The sequence below is a fragment of the Caretta caretta genome, chromosome 11, assembly GCF_965140235.1.
Source record: "Caretta caretta isolate rCarCar2 chromosome 11, rCarCar1.hap1, whole genome shotgun sequence".
Lineage (NCBI taxonomy): Eukaryota > Metazoa > Chordata > Testudines > Cheloniidae > Caretta > Caretta caretta.
The window spans coordinates 40,175,725-40,197,529 of NC_134216.1; the positions used below are offsets into that span (position 1 = coordinate 40,175,725).

General features: G+C 38.6%; 1 protein-coding gene across 2 annotated transcripts in view; it reads right to left on the reverse strand.

Annotated features, from left to right (window-relative positions):
- TLK1 (tousled like kinase 1) overlaps positions 1 to 21,805 on the reverse strand; it is a 129,549-nt gene that overhangs the window by 60,879 nt on the left and 46,865 nt on the right. For both annotated transcript variants that reach the window (XM_048869419.2, XM_048869420.2), the window contains exons 2-4: positions 19,594 to 19,712; positions 15,966 to 16,037; positions 4,345 to 4,420 (exon numbers count right to left, since the gene is read on the reverse strand). In XM_048869419.2, coding sequence (XP_048725376.1) covers positions 4,345 to 4,420; positions 15,966 to 16,037; positions 19,594 to 19,712 — 267 coding nt within the window. The remainder of the gene's footprint in view (positions 1 to 4,344; positions 4,421 to 15,965; positions 16,038 to 19,593; positions 19,713 to 21,805) is intronic.

A 21,805-nucleotide genomic window follows, 5' to 3' on the forward strand; every position in this document is an offset into this window, starting at 1 on the left:
AGAAAAGCTCCACAAAGGAGTGAGTGTAGTGAACTGCTTGGGGTAAATTAGGGTAGAGTCCTTCCATACAGAGAGCAGGTGGGCTTTGTATTCTTTTTGGTCCATGCAATGGTCTCAAGATTAAGCATCTCTGCCTCCCCCTCAGAACAAAGGAAGGAATAGGTAAGGGACCTGGATGAAGCACCATAGCTCTTTTTCCCCTGCTCTTCTAGGCATTTTCTCTAAAATGAATCTAGTGGGAGTGCTCTAAAAGCGAGGGAAAGCCACGCAATACAGGTTTGCTCCCACTGGCAAGACAGGGGACTGCTGAATTGCTGACTAGACAATTCAGACCCACCAGCCTTGCAGTGATGATCTGCAGGAAGCACCCACTCTCAGGCTACACTTTCCACTTCGAGGGAGTCTGTCTGTTTCCTCTGTGCTATTTTTCATAGTGCCTGTGCTTGAAGTCTAAAAACATCATATCAGTGTGAAGCGTTTTTTGTTTTCCTCACTGAGAGGAAGGAAGAGACTGGGAACAGTGCCTTAAAGGGGAGGGAGACTGCCTATCTTTTGCTATTCCACTTCCTGACACCAGAAGAGAAGAACTGCGGAACCACACTGGGGAACCAAGCCACAGAAAATTTACTTTAAAAAAGAAATACATATGCATTTGTTTTCCACAAAAAATGCATTTGATATTTCAGCCATTAAGCTTCTAGAGGTTTTTGTTCATTGGTTTCACGTAAGCACTATCATGAAGGTGCAGCTGTCTCTTACAACTACTGTAGACCCCATTAATTGTCACACCACAGTAGACATACAGCTGTTTCAAATTAAGCACTCAAACCTATTATCAGACACACCTAGAAATACATTATGCTAGGAGATATTCCTTTATTTCCATTAATTGCCTTTACAAAGCATTCAAATCATTATATATTTAGACATATTAGGGGCAAGATGGTTTATTGAGAAGCCATAAGAGACCAGGAAAACAGAAAGATGCGAACAAAGGAAAGAACCAGAAGGAAACTTATGCTAACAAATCTGTACACACCTGAACAGAACACAACAGCATTTGTAATTATATATTGTAATTATCATGCTGAGGGACAACTCAGTGATAACTAGCTCGACAACACATTAAGTTATTACAGTGTACAATGCAACTTATATTGACTTATTCTGCCATTAACTAATTCTTACAGTTTTTGAAACATATTAAACAAACCTGTTCCCTTAGAATCACCCTAATTAAGCAAGATGGCATTTAATGACACGGTTTAGGGGATTCCAGCACATACTGCAAGTGTCTCTTTCATAAAAGCCATTTCCCTACACTTACCTACCCCCTACTCTTCATGGTTTCAGTAAAGAAGGAGATGGTTTATTACATTTTTAAACAAATGCACCATTTTATCACTTTCCCCATATCCATACCAGTCTTGCCAATTATCTAAAAGCTGACCTGGATGGGTAAGAAAGAAGTTTGTCAGCTGAGAAGCATTAAAAGTGATCTGTAAGGAAAAAAACTGGGCTTTGTGCCTTTGCTTCTTTATAATGCATAAGGAAGGCCAGAAAGGTGATTCTATGCTACAAACAGATTTTTTTCTGCTTGTTTTTCACATTTGAAATTCTGTCCTATCTAGCATGGAGGACGCTACTGCCTTGTCTACATTAGGATACATTGTAGTTATAAAGTTCTATGGGCAGTAACAAAATGGTAACCAGGGCATAAGAGCTTTTATTACCAGGTTATCTGCTCTAAGAAATGGTTAAAATTTCCTGCTTTTACTACCACTTGTTCCACTCCATGAGGGGCAGCAATGATGGGAGCACTAGAAAAGCAGCTGTGGGAAATTTTCCAAAAAAGTTTATAATAGGCAAAGCCTCTGTGAGGTGACTGTACCACAACAGTTAAGAGACCAAAAGTCAAGTGAGAGGAGAGTGTCATATTGTCTGAAACTTTTTTTTTTTAAGAACAAAATAAATTATACATTTAAATAGCAGTAAACACTCAAATCAAAATGATCACCTAAACAGAAATATTTTAAAGCAACATATCTTACACTTTGCTTTTTTGGCTTAACATGGGAAGGGACAGCCTACACTTCCCTGAAAAATGTACAAAAAAAAATATTGCAAGACAAAGTTAGACTGCCTGCATTATACTTTACACCATGCATAAGTAGCTAGAGGAGAAACTAATCTTGAGGACAATACTAAAAAATTTCCTAGAATAATTTAAGTATTAAAAGAAATGGATAAAAATATTGTTTTATAATGCAAGCCAGTTATTTAATTTATTTATTCTAGTTTTCAGAGTATCTTCTGTAACAGTTAACAACATTAACATCTAAAGCATTATAAGGAATGCAGCTGCCTCCATTGTTTTATATGTCGGTGATGTCATCAGCTATTGCACCGAACATATAAAACCCAAAATTCAGGTCTTGGCAAGACATTACAAGAAAAACTCCCAACTTATTTATCTGTATGTGTGAAATATTGCCACTGTAGCTTCAAGCAGACCAGAGATATTTAATAGAAATCAGTCCCAGAGACATAAGTTTTCATACCCAAACAAGTGACTGTGATTTATCAAGTGACTTAAAACCATGTTAACATTAAACTATGCAGTCACAAATTAATAAATTTCTCCAATCCAAAAATACCAAACATCCATTTGAAGGAGTTCTTTATCTTTGCTCCCAAGAAGGCTCTGTATTTAAAGACCCCAAACCCCTTCTCCTTCCCAAGTAATTTCCTGGGCAGGTCATGCTTTATCAATCACTCTGGTAAAGGGAAGGGGAACATCCAACTACATTGTCTTTATGAACAAACCCCATAAGCCCTCACAGTTGGCTCTAATTTCCTTTTAATCAGTTGATATTCTATTCCCTCAGCTGCCAGAGTCCCAGTTTGCTGATTGCCCAGGTGTACATCACCAACGAGTCTAAAACCTACACCACTCAGCTCAGAATGGAATACATACCCTTGGCTGGAAAATCAGGCGCAAGTGGCAGCTAAGCCACAGTATTTTAAAATAGCAAACTTGATCATTAGAATTATTTCTACATAGTTTGAACTGCCAGTTCAAAAGGCCTACCAGTGATTAGAACAGGTAAAGTATTCAAGTATCAACTCGGAGGCAGGACAAGAACCAACCACAAAGACAAAATAAAAAACACAGTAAATGACCAAGAGGCAAATGAACAATGCTCCTGGCTTATATATTTGCATTTAAAGGGATATTTATTAGTTCAAATGGAACACCAAAACAATAAAATAAGCCCCATTCTCACAACTACTTTCTCTTTATATGCTAGATAGTACCCAGAGACTTATGAGTCTCCAGCATTCCTGCCCTAAAGAAGTCACCTTAAAATGGGACAGGATATTTCAATGAACCCCATACTTGTCTAAAAGAGTACCAATTGGTAAGTATCATAACAGTGTTTTGAGGAACAAGTATATATATTGTCCACTAGGAAATGGACTGAGAGCACCACACATTTCACAAAGGCCAAACAGCCACTGGATAGTAACAGTTATGGCTGGATTCAAGTCAAAGTCAAGTCATATCAGATGTAAGTCATCTATTTCATTCTAGTGATCCCCCAACTATTTAATCCTCCCCTATGAACATTTGTTGGATGGAAAAAGGTCACTCAGGATAATGGAAATTTATCTGAAGAGCAAGCAAATGAAAACTTTAAAACCATGAATTCCTGCTCATCAGCTGGAATAAGAAAAGGAACTGCAGAGGCATACTAGTGAGAAGAATTACGGCAGTTCTGAACAAACAGGTAGAATGTCATAATGGCAAGAGCTAAGTGCAGCCATACAAAATTCTTTTACACAATTAACAGCTCAGATACAGAATGTACTTGCCTGTACCTACCCAAGACTGATAATGGGGAAAAAGATATATTTTATTCACCAGTTAAAATCACCACTTGTCTCAGGCAATGAGTGTAGAACTCTGTAAGGCTGTCTAAGGGCTTGTCTACACAGCCCCACAGTGCAGACTACCCGGCATGAACTGTAGTGAGTGCTAAAATGTTGCACTGTAACTGTCCTGTGTAGACCCTGCTAGTATGAACTAAAAGATACCTGGTTTGCGTTGATGTAGTCCTGTTTGAAACACGAACTAGGAACCTTCTAGTTTGCGCTAGCAGGGTCTACACAGGACAGTTACAGTATAACACTTTACTGTGCACTGCAATTCATACCCCCATAGTTTGCACTGCAGGACTGTGCAGACAAACCCTAAATTTTATGTGTTCAAGCAAATATAATTTGACTAAATGCATGTAATACCTAACTGATCTGCTATAATTCAAAAAATGTTTGGTGTACCTTGGCTGCTTTCACTCTGATTCTCTGCTTTCCTCTTTCTTCCCCTGGAAGGTTCTGATTGTTTCTTCTCCGGAGTCTACAAAAAGCAAATTAATGTCTTTAAATGCAAAAGAATCTGATCCAGCAACAGCTCTACTTATTTATATTATTGTTACATGCAATAAATAAAAAGTCTCATTCATAAAACATGGTCTCAGTTCAGCCGGAATATCATTTCAGATTTTAACTGAAGGAAAAAGATGACAATATGAGTACTTACTCTTGTACTCCTTCCCTTCATAAGGTTTATAACACCTGTTTGTTGTGTTTAGACTAGAACATCAGAGGTATGAACACCTTGAGCATGGAGATTATTTGTAACTCTGAAATGTTTGTAACTATGAACAAAACGTTATGACTGTTCTTTCAAAAGTTCACAAATGAACCTTGACTTAACACAGCTTTGAAACTTTACTATGCAGAAGAAAAAATGTTTATTTTAACTACCTTAATTTAAATGAAACAAGCACAGAAACCGCTTCCTTACCATGTCAATCTTTTTTTTAAACGTTCCCTTTATATTTTTAGTAGCTTATGTTTAACACCATACTGTATTTTTTTTTGGTCTCTGCTGCTACCTGATTGCATGCTTCCAGTTTCTAATGAGGTGCGTGGTTAATCTATCAGTTCATAACTCTGATGTTCGTAACTGAGGTTCTACTATAGTTTTAAATGAGATAATAAGGTGTTATGGTCAAAATCTGCTTTTTTACTATATCTGTACACTGCCCAGTTGAAAGGGGCCCAAGTCCGGGCTGACAGCTCTGGACACTACTGACTTCCATATACTGCACAGTTTTGATATAAGAATAAAAGTCTGTCAAAGCTATTTTCAAAACGTATCTTTCTACAGAAACATGATGCTTACAAATGTTTCTCTATATTATGCTGTTGAGTGATGCACTGTTATCTAAAGTTATGTTCAGTCTAAACATTTAATGAACATTCTGCGAACAAAGCAAGTTAATGTTAAGTGATAAATTGACAAGATTTAACCAAGTATTGATGACATTAAAAAGTAATCTTTTCCTCTTTCCTTTTCTGCTTTCAGTTTTGTTGGAAAATAGTTAAGTGATTTTATTCTCAAATTTGTTATTCCATTATTAGCATTTTAATACAGCATCTTAAATAGCCAAATTATATTTTTTTAAAACTGTACATTCTTTACAACTATTAAATATGTCTACATAATCATTTCAAATTTCCCAAAAAGTTAATTTTCCAATTGCAGAATAACTATCAGCTTTCTCATCTATAAACCTCTGTAGGAATTTAAATTTCATTTTGAAAAATCATAACTCCAGTGATTTGTAGAAAAATATTTCAATTTTCTTTTAATCCTTTTCATTTGTTTTGTTTAGTTTAACTGTAAACTGCAAACAGTACTAGCACTCTAATAAGATGTCTAAAATTATACTGGAGGTAATTTTCACTTTGGTAAATACAATATTCATATGATAATGCACAATGCGTACGCAAAACTTGGGCATATCAGCTCAAATCACCACAAAATGTTTTCCAGAAACCAAGCAGCACCTTTCATCTTCTAATGGAACCATACGAATTACAACAAATTCAAGAGCTATGGAGCTGGGGAAATATCTTCCTGGTGAACACTTCCCAAATAATAAAGCTGCCTTCACGTATAAAACTTCAGCAAAACTTACAAACAAGAAAAAACATTTTTAGAAAGCCACCAATATCAGATTCCAGAACTATGAAGAAAAACACAAACCTGGCATATTGCAAGACCCCTATACTTCATGTGGTTCAGGCCCTAGTTTACCTGTGTATTTTGTGGTTTACCACTTGTTTCTGTCTTGGCTTGTTAGTTTTTAATTTTGGCCTTAATATTTCCTTTTATAAAACGTATTCATTTGTAATAGTCTGTCTCTAAAATAATTATTCTCTCTTTCCAAAATTGTGGGTTAAGATAGAAATACAGATCTATATAAATATTTTATATTTACTTGCAGAACAATTCATAGTAGCATATAGAATTTTTTCAAAGAAAAAATGTGGAAAACCACCAATTTGTACTATTTGTGTCTTAAATATGTAATGTTTTTCCCTCTCTACAGCACTTAATGGTGCTGAGATTTTCAGTTTTTAATAATCATTAAATTTTTCCTATATACAATTAATGTGTTTATATTTTTTAAAATTTACTTTCCCCCTAAATCTTACCCCCTTCACCACTCAGATTTACAGCCAAAGACTATAAAAAGAGTTTTAAAGAATTCTTTATCTGCAGAGAATAGAAAATACAAACTTATAATGGTGGGAAAGACCAAGGTATTCATACACTATCAGAAGCACTCAAAATCCACAGAACTCGGTTTAAGATTAACCATGAATTGCACATAGCCAATCTGTACTCCAATCAAAATCTACATACCTTAAATGTGAACAGAATCTAGTAAACTTATGTCATTCACATGTAAAAGGACACTGAAATACAGGTATAGTTTTCAGGAACAAACATTCAGTAAAATTATATGTGACTATTTTGTATCAAAGTAGTACAAGAAATATAGCATTTACTAAATTGTCTTTTCATTGTCACACCAAATCTGCAATCTGATCCGCATGGGTGGAATCCAACCAAATTAACTGAGGTCCACCCATGCAGATCAGAACCTATATTTGCAAGGCATCTCTATTAAAATTCTGCTATTCCAAAATCCTAGATTTTAATACTCGTATTAGTGACACAGAAAAATGATTAATTTCTAAATTCTACTATATTTTCTGCATCCTTGCCTGGCATACAAAACAGGAGATAAATATACACTGGAAAAAAGAAAGGAAAAGTATGTCATGCATTGAGAAATTTAAAAATGTCAAATACAGATATATTTTTATATACCACGTTATCACTAACAAAGCATAGCGTGATTGCATCAGTACTGCATCAGAGTTTGATAATAAACTAACATTCTCACTACATAAACTAATATTAGTATTGCATTTCTAATCAAGATCTAAATTTCTACATTATTTTTCACAATCTGTTGCAATACAGTTAAGGTCTCAGCATCACAAAGGGAAGCACCGCTCACCTTATGAATATATCTTCAAGCTCCTACTTTACCTTTCATATGACAAATTGTCTACCATAACCAACTCTTATGACACCATTTCAAAAACCCTTTTATGTAACATTAAAAGTTTAAATTTATTCTTTTAAAATATTACATTTAGTGTGAAAACAAACCAGATGTTACTTAAAGGAGTAAAATGTTACAATCTCTCATCATAATATCTGGCATAACTACAAACTCTTTGAAGAGAATGTAACACCTTTTGAAAAATGGGTCAAGAAAGCACATTCCTTTATTTAGTGCCACCATTTTTCTGATTGCTCATTCAAAATGTAAAGACATCCTCCACTTAATTTTTTTATGAATCATCACAGCTGCAAAAAATAAAGACTTGGCATGGCAGAAATCCAGAAATCATCTTTCAGAGAACATAGAAGGAACCTCCAGCAGGAGACATAACGCAGTGAATAGCTCTGCTTAGGGCCCTTTAAATTTTTTTTTTTTTAAATGTGTGGTTGCTGAATTTTGGGGGCTTTTTTGTTACTTTTTTTTAAGAATCCAATATACAAAGGTACTTTACAATTTAGAAATAATCACCACAGCCTTGGAAATACGGCCTTGTGATTAAGGCACTGTACTTTGTGTCAGAAGATCTGGGTTGAATTCCCAGTTCTGCCACAGACTTCTTGTGTGACCTTGGATCAATCACTTATTCTGTGTGTCTCAGTTCCCTATATGTAAATTGAGGATAATTGACCTTCCTACTTCACAAGAATGTTCTGAGGATAAATTCATCAGTGTTTCTGAGGCATTCAAATAATCTATGGCAGTGGTTCTCAAACTTCATTGCACCGTGACCCCCTTCTGACAACAAAAATTACTACACGATCCCAGGAGGATTGTGGGGGCCAAAGCCCGAGCCCCACCGCCCAGGGCAGTGGGGGGACCAAAGCCCCAGGGTAGGGTTACCAGATAGCAACTGTGAAAAAACGGGACAAAGGGTGGGGGGGTAAAAGGCGCCTATATAAGAAAAAGTCCCAAAAAACGGGATGGATGGTCACCCTACCCCAGGGCTTCAGCCCTGTGGGGGAGGGGTGTGTGTAACCTGAGCCCCGCTTCTCATGACTGAAGCCCTAGGGCGTTGGCTTCAGCCCCAGGCCCCAGCAAGTCTAATGCCAGCCCTGACGACCCCATTAAAATATGGTCGCGATCCACTTTGGGGTCCCAACACACAGTTTGAGAACCGCCGATCTCCGGTGATGGAGGTCATACAAGATCCTAGATCAGGGGCTCCCAAACTGTGGTACATGAGACATCTCTGGGGGGTACACAGGAGGAATTATGTAATGGTGGACTGTATTTTACTTATTGCATTTTCATAATAGGCTACTGAGACAAAGCTTTAAAACTCAGTGGGAATTTGTTGTATATAAATATGGTAGTTAATTTACTTCAAAATGTAACAATGAGAACACAGATACACCGAGACACTGATGTACAGAGCCCCCACCTCCAATCACCGTACAGCGCAGGTTTAGTTACCCAGCAATTGTCCAGCCTAGCAGAGCTCAGAACTTAGTCCGAGGTTTTTTTTTGGTTGTATGTCACACTATAACAGGGGTCAGCAACCTTTCAGAAGTGATGTGCCGAGTCTTCATTTGTTCACTCTAATGTAAGATTTCGCGTTTCAGTAATACATTTTAACATTTTTAGAAGGTCTCTTTCTATAAGTCTATAATATAGAACTAAACTATTGTTGTATGTAAAGTAAATAAGGTTTTTAAAATGTTTAAGAAGCTTCATTTAAAATTAAATTAAAATGCAGAGCCTCCCGGACCAATGGCCAGGACCCAGACAGTGCGAGTGCCACTGAAAATCAGCTTGCGTGCCACCTTCGGCAGGCGTCCCATAGGTTGCCTACCCCTGCACTATAACTATATCTTTATGTAACAGTGAAATATGGACAGATGGTTAAAGACAGGTAGTGTTAAGAAAAAAACACAAAGTACCAGTGATGAGAAGGGTAGAGGTTTGTGGGCAGCTGGTACTACTGGAAGGGGACACGCAACAAGAAAAGTTTGGGAAGCTCTGTCCTAGATAATAGGCACCACCCTGATATAGGATTATGTTTTTCTTTCACAGAATTGCAACAACGTAGCATAATTTCCAGCGTGCAATGGAACACTTCCACTGTCATCTCCCTTAACTTCCAACCTATACCACTGCAATATTGTTCAAAGAGAGTTACCAGGCAGCACCATTAATTTCTTTGTATAGCTGTTAATAGTTCTCCAAGTAGTGCCATTAAAAAGTTAATTAGGCATTTCTACAACTAGCAGTAACACTCAGTTGCTTTCTAGAATTGTTTACAAATTTCCTTCAAGATTAACTAGAAAGAGGTAAATAGATTATAAAAATTTAATGAAATTTTCTATTTGAAAAACTGAGATACTACCCAAGTAGATCATGCTCCATGTCTCAGACAATGCAAGATCTTCAACATGCAATTATAGTTAGAAAAGAAATTTTAAAATAGCAACTTCTTACCTGTCAGATTTGCTCCTGGCATACATTCAAAAGTTTTTCTGCTGTCTGTCTCTCTCTCTCTTTTTTTTTTTTTTTACTTACATTGTTAGTAGTTTTTACTCTTTTTAGCACTTAAGAACCAGTACTGCTTTGGGAGGATGAACACTAGTCTAACCCGTGTGTCACCAACAGAACTGTTTAAATATCAACTAGAGGTCAAACTGGGCCTTAAATTAACCTGTTTAGCCCAATTATAGACAGTGTCCCAAAGATTCTCTAACTAGTTATGATGCACAAGCCAGAATGAACATAGCAGAACTTTTAGACACAACATTGAGTTTGCACGGCTGTCAGTTAGCCAAAAGGCTCTATAACTGAAAGTTGGGCAATTTTTGCTTACCAGTACTCTGGAAGTTACACAATCGCTCTCAGGGGATTCAGACAAAATAAACAAAGATCAGAGCTAGATCTATGCCACCCTCTAATTCTATCTAACCAGATAAAATGTGAAAGCAGTATTGTAATGCTATATCTTTCTCCTTTGCCAGAAAGATGGACAAAAAAAGCCAGAGAATTAAGACTTTTTTCTTAAGTAGACTGCCACAGCAGAAAATTGAGTGTTTTGTTCTTGTGAAAAACCATAAATAAAAAGTATAGGCAGTCACACCCCTCTGGCCAAGAAAATCGTCTATTTATTAATGCCAAGAAAATGCATCCTGGAAGGACAAGATACAAAATTTATCTGGCTAGCAAAATTATTAAAAGGGTGAACAAACAAACAATGTCAGACTTAGGATCTACATCCTCTTTGTGACTGGTAAACTTGGTATATTACAGCCATCTTGGGGAACCTGTTTTGGAAGGGACACACACTTACTAGACAACTGAAATAAGCTTCAGCAGCTTAGGCAGAATCTGAGCTCTCTACCTTGTTAATTATAAAAACATAGTTCCTTAAGGTTTAAGTTACCTGGACATGATGAAACTTCTCCTAAAATGAAAGCACTCCTAGCTAACCAGCAATGCTTCTAATTAGCAATACAACATGTGACAACAATTCAGATTAAGCAAACTATCATTCCAGCCAGAGAGTTCAAGATACCCATACTTAGGTTTGGTGCATACTAGATAAAGGACTTGTCTAGACTGGAGATTTGCCCGGATTATAGCCATCGGTATTGCTACCCATTGCAATATCTGGTGTAGATGGTCAAAGCTAGCTATTTACAGCAGGCAAGCCTACCCATATTAAAAATGGGGTGAGCTCCAGTGATGCAAGTAGTGGCTTTGCTTGTCCATTTTAAGGGTTATACCAGTGCAGTTAAACTAATGGCAGACCGATTATGGCTGTAAGCAGGACAAATTTCCAGTCTAGACAAGGTGGAACTTATTCAGCATCCTGCAACCTAATACATGTCTGAACCTTTGTGTACTGTGAAAAAGAAGATTATATCTATAACTGGAGGTTCTTCTAGATGTGTTGTGCCTACCTGTATTCCACTGTGGGTTAGACATGCGCATCATGCACCCAGAATCAGAGAACTTTGAAAATAGTATCTGTTGGTCTGTGCATGCACCCAGGCTCACCTCATGCTCCTGATCAAGGCAATAAAGGGCAGGGCAGATCAACCAGCTCTTCAGTTCCTTCTCCACCATGAATCAGAAAGATCCAAAGCAGAAAAGAAGGAGGGCAGGTAGTGGAATACACACAGGGACCACACATTTCAACGAACCTCCAGTTATAGGTAAGTAACCACTTCTTCAAGTGATGGTCCCTATTGTATTCCACTGTGGGTGACTGACAAGCAATACCTAAGTAGGAGGAGGGTGCAAGGATCAGGACAGTAGGTTTGAGCAGAGGACCACCGTTCCAAAGGAGGCATCAGCAGCCAAGTCCTGCACCAGGGCGTAATGCTTTTAAAATGTGTGGATGGAACTCCACATAGCAGCTTTACAGAGGTCTAGGAGGGTATATCCTGAAGAGATGCCATGATTGCTGTGCTCTGTGGAGTGAGCTCATACCCCTGTAGGGGGAGGAAGATTCAAGAGTTGACAGAAGAATGCACCCGGATACCAATGTAGAATGCACCCGGATACCAATTTAGAAATTCTCTGGGTGGAGATGACATGCCCCCAGCTCTCTCTGTTATCGCAATAAACAGTCTCAGGGACGTCCTGATTGGTCTTGTTCTCTTCAGGTAAAAGGCCAAAGCTCATCACACATCGAGGGAGTGTGCAGTTTCAGAAAGAATGAAAGTTAAATGAATGGATTAATTAAGGTGAAACTAACTACTACAGGGATAAATTTGGGGTGTACGTGTAAGTAAACTTTGTCTTTGCAGGTGACGGGGGTCCTGGGTCTTGTGAGGAGCTGGAAATGGTGGTACCGATGGAACACGGCCTGGAGCCAGTGGAGCCCAAAGTTTCTGGGACTTAAGACAGTACGTACTGAGTCCTCAGAGGCAATGCTGGTGGATGGGATGTCTGATTTTTCTGAAGTGGACTTAGAGGAAGACTTAGTCCCATGTTTATGACAGTGCTTCCTAACTAGGCACTGTCACAGAATCTGTGGGAGAGGATTCTCCAGCACCAGAGGCGGACTTTGCAGCAGGAGGCGCTCTCCTTGCTGATTCAGGATGATGTATGGGGGAGTTCCCTGGCCTGGGTCTGATTGTGGTCTAATGGCCATGTCCAGGAGATACTTGTGGAGGCGAAGTGCCCACTTTCTCAGGTACAACTGGGGAAAGACTGGCAAACACTGTACTGAGCCACAATGTGAGCTTCCTCCAGGCAGTAGAGAGAGCACTGATAGTCATCACTGACCAAGAAGGATTGCGGGCAGGAGATGCATAGTTTGAAGCATGGAATTCTGAGCATAGTCCGGTACCTGAACATTGGACCATGGGGGAGGGGAAGGGGCTGTAATCTGATTCTGTTCTAAAACTATCAATAAATAGGTTATTTAAGAACTAAAAACTATTTATAACTGTTATGTGGTTAAGTCCAGTAGGGAGCCTTGAAGGGCCTAGTACATCCCCATCACAAGGTCCAATTAAAAAAGTACAGATTAACTGTACTGGAGCACATGGTGCACAAGAGACCCACTAATATTTATCAAATGCGAATTTACTATAAGAGAAGATTCCATCACTTGCACTGTCCTTCATGCTGACTGCAGATTTTCTCTGGAAAAGGGAATCCCCAATGAGTCAGAGCCCTCTGCCACACTATTCTGGAGTGTGAGGGTCCATACAACTATACTAATATAAGATGGGCAACAGAGAGTTAGATATCCAAAAACCACTTGGCGCAACAATGTCCTTTCCAGTGCTCTGTCTCTCTCTCCATTAATGGCAACTGACTGACCCCACATTTGGTCAGAATGTCAGAAGTGCACTAACCTTTAGTGATACGCAATATATTTTCACAGTGATTCAAGGCAAAGACTGGAGAGATGAGGGAGACAACTGAACTAGCAGTGTTGGAATAATTCTGAAAATTGATTTGTCATTTTTATAGGGCTAATGAGCCAGCAGCAGAAAGAGTTTATGTTTGAAATTACAGACTAAAAGTTCAGTACCTCACTTCATATGTGAAAAAGTCAAAGCTGTTTCTAATTTGAACGATATTAAAAAACATTCAAAGCATGACAGGTGCAAATTTACTCCTGCTCTTCTCCACTCTTTTATATTTCATTTACAAAGTCCATGTAATTTTTATATAGGTATTCCTCCCAACATGAAAAAACCTACAATTTTTCCTATAAAACACATTTTGGGGAAAAAATGCTGCCAAAACTCCAGAAACTCATCCTTACAATAAGAAAACTAGTTTACACACCACACAAAAAGAAAAAAAATAAAGGTGGTAAAAATTTTGGTTTCAGATGCTATAGATATTGTAAACTATGAAAAAAAAGGGTTTTAGAAGTGGAAAGTGATCTAATGTCTGATCTTTGAACACATTTCTGTATTTCTCAGAATAATAAATACTGGCAAACTAATTAAGTTTTAAGAGTATTTACACAGCTACAACTAAACAGTGGCTAAGGAGGTTTCCCTGTGCTGGTGAAAGTTTTACTGCCTTAAGGTAAAAATTTAGCAAGCTATACACACCATTCTTAATTCCAAAATATGAATTTATCTTCATGAAGGATATGACAGTCACGTGGGTCACGGATTCCATAACTTTCCAGAGCGTCCAGGACTTCTGGAGCAGGGCCACCGGAACAGCTGACCGGTCCCCCACCCACTGGAGCAGTAGCTGGGATTGGGTCAGCCCCTCTGGGGCTGGAGCAGCAGCGGTCAGCGCTCTGTTTGTCCCTGTCCCCCACAAGGTATTTTTATTAAAAGTCCGGGACAGGCTGCAGGCTTCTGTGAATATTTGTTTATTGCCTGCGACCTTTCCCTGACTCTTATTAAAAATACCTGCGACAGAATCTTAATCTTAATCATTATGTAGCATCGCTATATATCAAGTCTTGGGGCGAGAGTCTAACCCTCATGCTGTCCCCCCCAGTGGTAAAAGGGCTGAAGTGGTATGCAAGTGCTCTAAAGGGGGGATTTCCCGAGTGCATGCATTATGAAGACCACCACTTTGAGGCCCCCGCTCTCACCTGCGAGTCCTAACATAAGGGCATTTCAATGACAGGGCCACAGCACTCAGAGTTATGCAGTTTCTGGACAGCACTCCAACGCACAGGGAAACCCAAGGACGTTGTTGTAACTCAGACAGATCCTCCAGAGCTGTTTGAGTTATGCTAGAGGCCTCACCTCTCCAAAGCCTCCCAGGATCAGGAGGGCACATAGGTGGTCTTAATCTTTCCCCCAGCTGCTCTTAGAGGCATAGCACAGAATCTCTCCCTTTTTTTTAATAACAGGCCTGAGATAAAATACAGTTATTATTTATATATAAAATGTAATTAACCTTTCATGATACAATGCAGAACCAACATAAGCTAAAAAGTGAAAATTCTCTGAACACAGGTCCAAAGGAGGTTTTTACAGGATGGCTGGCCCCACTAAATTAAGCAGGGTCCAGCTCTCCAGTGCCTGAACAGGTGCCCACAGTTTGGCCAGTTAAGAGAGCCAGGCAGCACATGGTACTATAAAGAAACTGGGAGAATCTGAGGGAGGAAGAGCCCCAGCAAGAGGGAGACCTAGTGAGTTAAGGCTGCCAGTCAGGAGACTCCCTGGAAAGAGGGAGGAATTATCAAGGAAGCCAACAAAGGGATTAGCCTGCTGACTATCAGAAGTCAAAGCCAGTGCTGGGAAGCTGAAAAGGGCTGAGGGCTTGGAAGCCCATGGAAGCCCAGCTATCCTTCCTGGGTGAGAAAGCCACCGTCAGAAAAGGCTGGAGAGGGCTGAAGGGTGAATGCAGCAGAGAAAGGTTCCTGCTGGCTCTCAAAACCAGAGAAGGCTGACACCCCAGGCCTGATTAAGAACACTGGGACTGTGCTGGAGACCCAGGACACGGTGAGGGACACTGGGGTTGCACTGGATAGCCAGGGCACTGATGAGGGATGCTGGGGCTCTACTTGATGTACTGTGTGGAGACAGGACTGTAACTGTAGAACTTGGCATTGGGACTTGTTTTCTTATGGTTTATGTGCATGGAACTTTTATAATAAAATTAACCCCAAAGGCTATAGTTATACTTTGGAAGACTATTTGGACTATTTCTGGGACTATGAAAGGGGAAACTGAGGCAGGTATGTCTGTCATGCTGCAGCCAGCTGTAGGAGGGCACTCCAAGTAGGACACTCCATGACAGCACTTTTATGAAGTCTTACCATACACATCTCCATCTCAAAAAAATTAGTTTGGTCCAAAGGTGTAACAAATTTCAGCTTTTACCACTACATGCACTTTTTAATCTTCTTGTATATATAGAAATATTATATTTTCTTTAAGAAGCTTACATATAAAAGTGTCAACTACAATAGAACATATAATAAGTATTTTGTTTGCATTAAAATATTGTACTTGTAATTAATTTTGTAAACATACATACCTCCGATTCTTTATCACTTAGAGATCCCAAGCTTCCAAAACTGTGATTAGAACTTTCATTATTTGTTGAGGCCTATTGAGAAAAATAATATATCATATACTATGTTCAGATTTTTAAAACAGCTAATAAATTACAGTATTTGCAGTTATGCAAAGTAAGGGTAAACAAATTTCAAGCTTCAAGACACAGTGATCACTTGCAGAGACAATATGACCTGCAAGCAGAATACCAGATTTGATGGACAAATGGTGTGTTCCAGCACAGTAAATTCTGTTTCTTAATTGCTTCTAAAGCTTTTCTGAACAATGTAGTTTGGTAACAAAATTGGAAAGTAAACAACTGTATGTACACATCCTCTCTGAAAAGAATGCACGAACATAATTTATAGGACAGACCACTAACTCATGAAACAGTCACGCCAATATAACACCTGTAAGGAAACCACTTAAATGATTAAGAGGTTAAGAATGAGGATGTGTTTATACTAGAGAGCTTACAGCAGCACAGCTGTACCAATGAAGCTGCACTGCTATTAAGATCTCTCATGTAGCAGCTCTACGCCAACGGGAGAGAACTCTCATCAACATAATTATACCACCCCCAACAAGCGGTAGAAGCTAATGTCCATGGGAGAAGCAAGCCCACCGACATAGCTCTATGCACATTATCCCTTATGCTGGCGAAACTTATGTCACTCGAGATGTGTTTTCATACCCCTGGGTGACGTAAGTTTTGCCAACGTAAGTGGTAGTGTCGACGTGGCCCAAGAAGTATGTCAGATACAGAATCAAGTCATCATTTTGAAAGGCTTTCCTAAAAAAAAAAAAGTTAAACCTCTAGAATAATCCACATTCCTCCAGCCTTATTTTGGACCAGCAAAGTATCTGATAGACACTTTTTGAAAGCTCTGACTCCAGAGTATGCATTTATATACCAACTAAGGCTAGTAGATGTGAAGAGAGAGTTAACAATTCTTTCTTTTTGTAAGGACTGTAGTCTTCTTGTCTTGAGATTAGGATTCTGAGAGAATAAAAAAAAACAACACCAAAAGCTATCTAATAGCCACATAACACCAGGAACCTTATCTTACCTTAGACCTTAGTTCCTCCAGTGCCACTGACATCAGGCAGCCCCGTTCCTCTACTGATTATGATCTCTTACTAGGTCTGGTACTTCTTCCTAGGTAATTGTCAGTGCATTCAATATCCTGTGTCACTGTCTTCTACTAGTTCTTCCCTGACTTTCTTCATTTTCTTTTTTCTCCCTTCTTTAATCAATTCAACACTTGCTCAATTCAACACTTCCCATCTTAAATACAATGCACATCACCACCACCTGAGGCTTCTTTCTTTGGTATTTTCTAGAACGTCCTGCTGTCAGTTCCCATACCCTCACATTTGTTATGATGTCTTTCCATGAAACATATAGAATCTTTCCCAATCATCTGTGATGGGCAGCCTCCAATCTCTTTTTGTTAGCCACGATCATTGGCTCTTTGCTCCATACCGTAGCATTCTCAGTACAATTGCATGATATAATCTCATCTTTAGTTTGGCGTGGAGACCTGTTTGACCAGATATTGTTCATCTTTCCAAAAGTGATGTCTGCTTTTCCTAATCACATATAAATATCCTTATCGAAGCCACCCTCAAATGTCATCACATTGCCCAGATAGCAAAACTCTACCACCTGTTCAATTTCTTTTCCATCCACTTGCACTTTCGCACCTGTTGTCTGGCTTCCTACATTCATGATCTTGGTTTTCTTTAATTCCAATCCAATTTTTGCTGCTTCCTATTCTACCTCTGATGTAAGAACAATCATTCAGTTCCACATTATAGTTAGTAAAGCAACGTTGCTGGCAAAGTCAAAGTTGTGCAACATCTCCACTAACCACCATCTATGGTGCCCTATTATTACAGGGGCGTCTTTTTCACAGCCTGGCGGTTATTGTGTCTTTCACTGGCTCCCAAGCCAACAGTGTCTTTGCTGTGATGTTATCCAGCATAATTCCTACACTTAATACATTCCTCCTCCTGAGTATAAGATTGAAGCACACATACCATCTTGCCTCTCCTCGCCCATTTCCTCTCACAGACATCCAGTACGTTCAGATCATTTTTTTTCCTCTCATGTAACCCGTGCCAGCTTTCCTGTATTGTGCAAAGTACACACATTCCGCATACCTATTCTTGTTACAAATTTGATCGTCAGGATTATCAAGATTCTCAGCTTCCTTTTGGTTTTCACTGTCATCTGTCATACTTGAGTTTTCAGCCCCATCATCTAACGTCCTCAAGTTATGCTTTGACTGAGATGTTTCTGTTGCAGAAAGGTTTTACTAGAGTGGGTTTCAAACCTAATGGCAGAACCCTCCTCTTTTATCCGAAAACTACAACTTATTGCCAGTATTTTCCTACTCTTTAAATGGAAATAGTTTTCCCTATATAAAAGGATTCGACTGCCAAGAAAAAATAAGAAGTTAAACCATAAATATCCTTGGGTTATAAAAATGTATGAAGTCATGCAGCCTGAGAAGTAATGTAAAACAGGTCTTTTCTTGGCCTGGTTTATATCTATTCAGAGATCTGTTTGACAAAGAATTCCAGAAAGCCCTTTAGTGGAAACGCTTGCCCTATTGCCAATGCATTTGATATCTGTTAGGCTGTCCATTTTCTACCTCCTTGATCAATGGATTGTTCTCTTTTCTTCCACAAATCCAATACTCAAAAGCAAGGCTGTGCAGAAATATTATGATGCAAAATTATAACTCTTGCCAGAGCAAGTGCTCATCTTGGAGACACTGGATCACTGATCCATTATTCAGCCAGTTTGCAGAATGAGACTGACCTCAGACTAGATCATGACTTGTGAATTGAAGTTCCTGTTGAAACATAACCAGAATAAATAGAATTGGTAGGCTTTTCTCAGGGATCTTCCTTGTTATCTAGGAACATCTTCAGGTAGTTCTTTTTCATGTCATATCTGGTGTTCCTCTGACATTTGTATATTTGGTATTTGGACACAGAAACCAACCAGGAGCACTCATTTTAAGAATCTATTTATTATGGTTTTCACCTTATGTTCTGCAAACTTCTAACAACTCTTTTGCAGCAGTTAGATAGAGATAGCCTTTTCATAACTGTTCTTCCCAGGAAATAAGGGAAACTGCCCATCAAGAGAAGAGGAAAGTTCTAGAATCTCAACTAATTGCTTGAACAGGAAACACAGATGTACTTAGGTGCAACTCCTGTGTGTCTTGCTGGTTTCAGACAGTGGAAAAATGAGGATGTGCGGGAGGTACATATGTAAAGGAATACCCCTTCATTCTCTCTCCCAAAATGAAAGCTGTCCTAGAGGAGTCATATATCCCATTTTCACAGTGACCCTTGCACATCCTACCAAAAGAAAAACTTTTATAAAGTATATGGAACCCATAAACCAATGTTTTTACTGGAATAAGAGACTAAACTAGAAAATAAATCATGCCAACCTACCCCAGATAGGCTACAGCATTTTCTGATGAGACTCATTGTTATACATGGTGTATGTTTTATAGATAGTATATTTTCTTAAATTAAATTAACATTTCACAGAGAGGTTTAAATAGCCACCCAATTCTACTTACTTTAGCTCCAACACTGCAACTTCCAGTACTCCCAGTGCTGCCACTCACTACTCCTGTAAATCTGGCCTCTAACAATTCTTGCCTTCTTGGGTCCAGGCTATGAAGCTCATCCATTGCACCTAAGAAATAATTTTAATTAGTTATATTCTATAACAAACTTGCTTGCACAAGAAAGTTTCCAAATAATTATACAAAATCTTCACTATAGTATAGACCATAACAAGCTGCATGAAGCGAGGTCTCACACTCAGCTCAAGGGCATATCTGTCTATTATACAGTAACTTGTGAACATCTAACCAATTCCAAAATTTCAAGGAATATTCTATACTGAACTCTATTAATTTTGGTGAAAATCAGAAATCCAGAAGAGGAAAACAGGAGACAAAAGGAGCCCCTTTATCATGTTAGCAGATCCAGCAACTTCAACCACCTCAGTAATTGTCTAGATCAAGTTTCAGAGTAGTAGCCGTGTTAGTCTGTATCCACAAAAAAGAAAGGAGTACTTGTGGCACCTTAGAGACTAACAAATTTATTTGAGCATCAAAGAACCAATAACCCCTTCCACCAGCTCTGCCCATGGTCCAATACAACTTAAATATATTGTCACCTTGAATAGTTTGTCTCCCAGACTGAAAAGAAATAAGAATGGTGGAGAGGAAGAGAGAATCTGGGTATGGGGAAAAACAGGGGCACACAGAGCTCCTGGCATGACTAGGGTCCAACAGGGGAGGAGGACATGCAGCACAGAGTCCCTGCCATTATGTTGAAGGGGTGAATGGACGTATGAGGGAGCAGAGGGATGGGGGACGCATAGAAGCCCTTGCAGGGGGAGAATGGGAAACCCTTGCATGGGTGCCACAAAGAGCCATTGGCAAGTTGAGGAGAGCTGGAAGCAATGGGGGGGGGCACAGATTTCCCCCATATGCAGTGAAGGGGGAGTGGTGGGGTGCACAGAGCCACTGGCATGAAGCAGGGCAGTAGATGGGTTGCAAGGAGTCCCTGACATACAGAGAAATGGCAGGGTGGCACATCAGGAGCTCCTGGGCGAGGAATGGAGGGATGTGTGTTCAGTGAGCTCGGCCTACAGAAGCAGCAAAGCATGCAACCCTCTAGATTACGTTATAAACCACTTATGGATCTAAACCAATCCGACAGAGGAAGAGGACATTCCTAATACTCTGAATTTGCACAGAGAATTATTTATATTGTGCAACTGCTCTCTGCTTGTTCCAGTTTAACTACTGGATTGTTACATTTTCAAGTGACATTGAAAACACTAAAAAGTTTTAGTAAAGTTTTCTAAAACAAAGTTAAGTTACTTCATATTTAAAACCACACATTTTACATAGCATTTTTTGTATAAACTATATCCCACTTAATCTTAAAAGATTTTAAAAAGCAAGGAGCACAAATACAGTATAATATAGGGCATCAGGGTAGACTGATTTAAATCAAAGCTATTTAAATTGCTGATTTTAATCAGCAAGCAGAAAACCTTAATTTAAATAATTGATGTTTAAGTTGTTTTGCATTTGTACTTTTCTGTTATTTTCCTGAAGAAAGGTTGTTTCTTATTGGTTAGTAACCATTAAAACGTTGATTTGCAATGAAATATAGCCTTTACACTAAATTTGGCACTTTTGCTAACCAGGAGGCTATGCTGTACCTACACATTTATTTCAGCAATTATATTAGTTTAACATACATTTACTTAAGAGTCTTAATATTGACATTTTTATTATATTAGAAAATGGTGAATGATGCATTTCTGATTTATTAGACTGATATTTTTACTCATGATTTTCATCATGCTCTATTTGGATGGAAATTAGAATTCAATTAAAAATGTTTTAAAAAGCATATTTTAAAAAATTAGTTAGATTAAACTACCTTAAAATGTGATGACTAAATAAGAAAAATTGTTTAACAAAACATACTTTGCTTTTAAGACTAACGATTTATTAAACAAAGCAAGTATTATCTGTAGTTTGTGAACTGAACTGATGGTTTTTGGATTTTAGAATTAGTAGATCTCATCTTTGCACACCTAGTTTTTAATAGGCCTGTGGGAATAACCAGTTTTTTGGTTTGGTTGTCAACCTGAAAAAAAAAAATTGAAAAACTTCTGTTTCAGACTAACACAAAACAAAAAAATAGGTTGTTTTTTTTTTCATTTTGTCGGGGAAAAATGTACTTTTCGATCAAATAAAA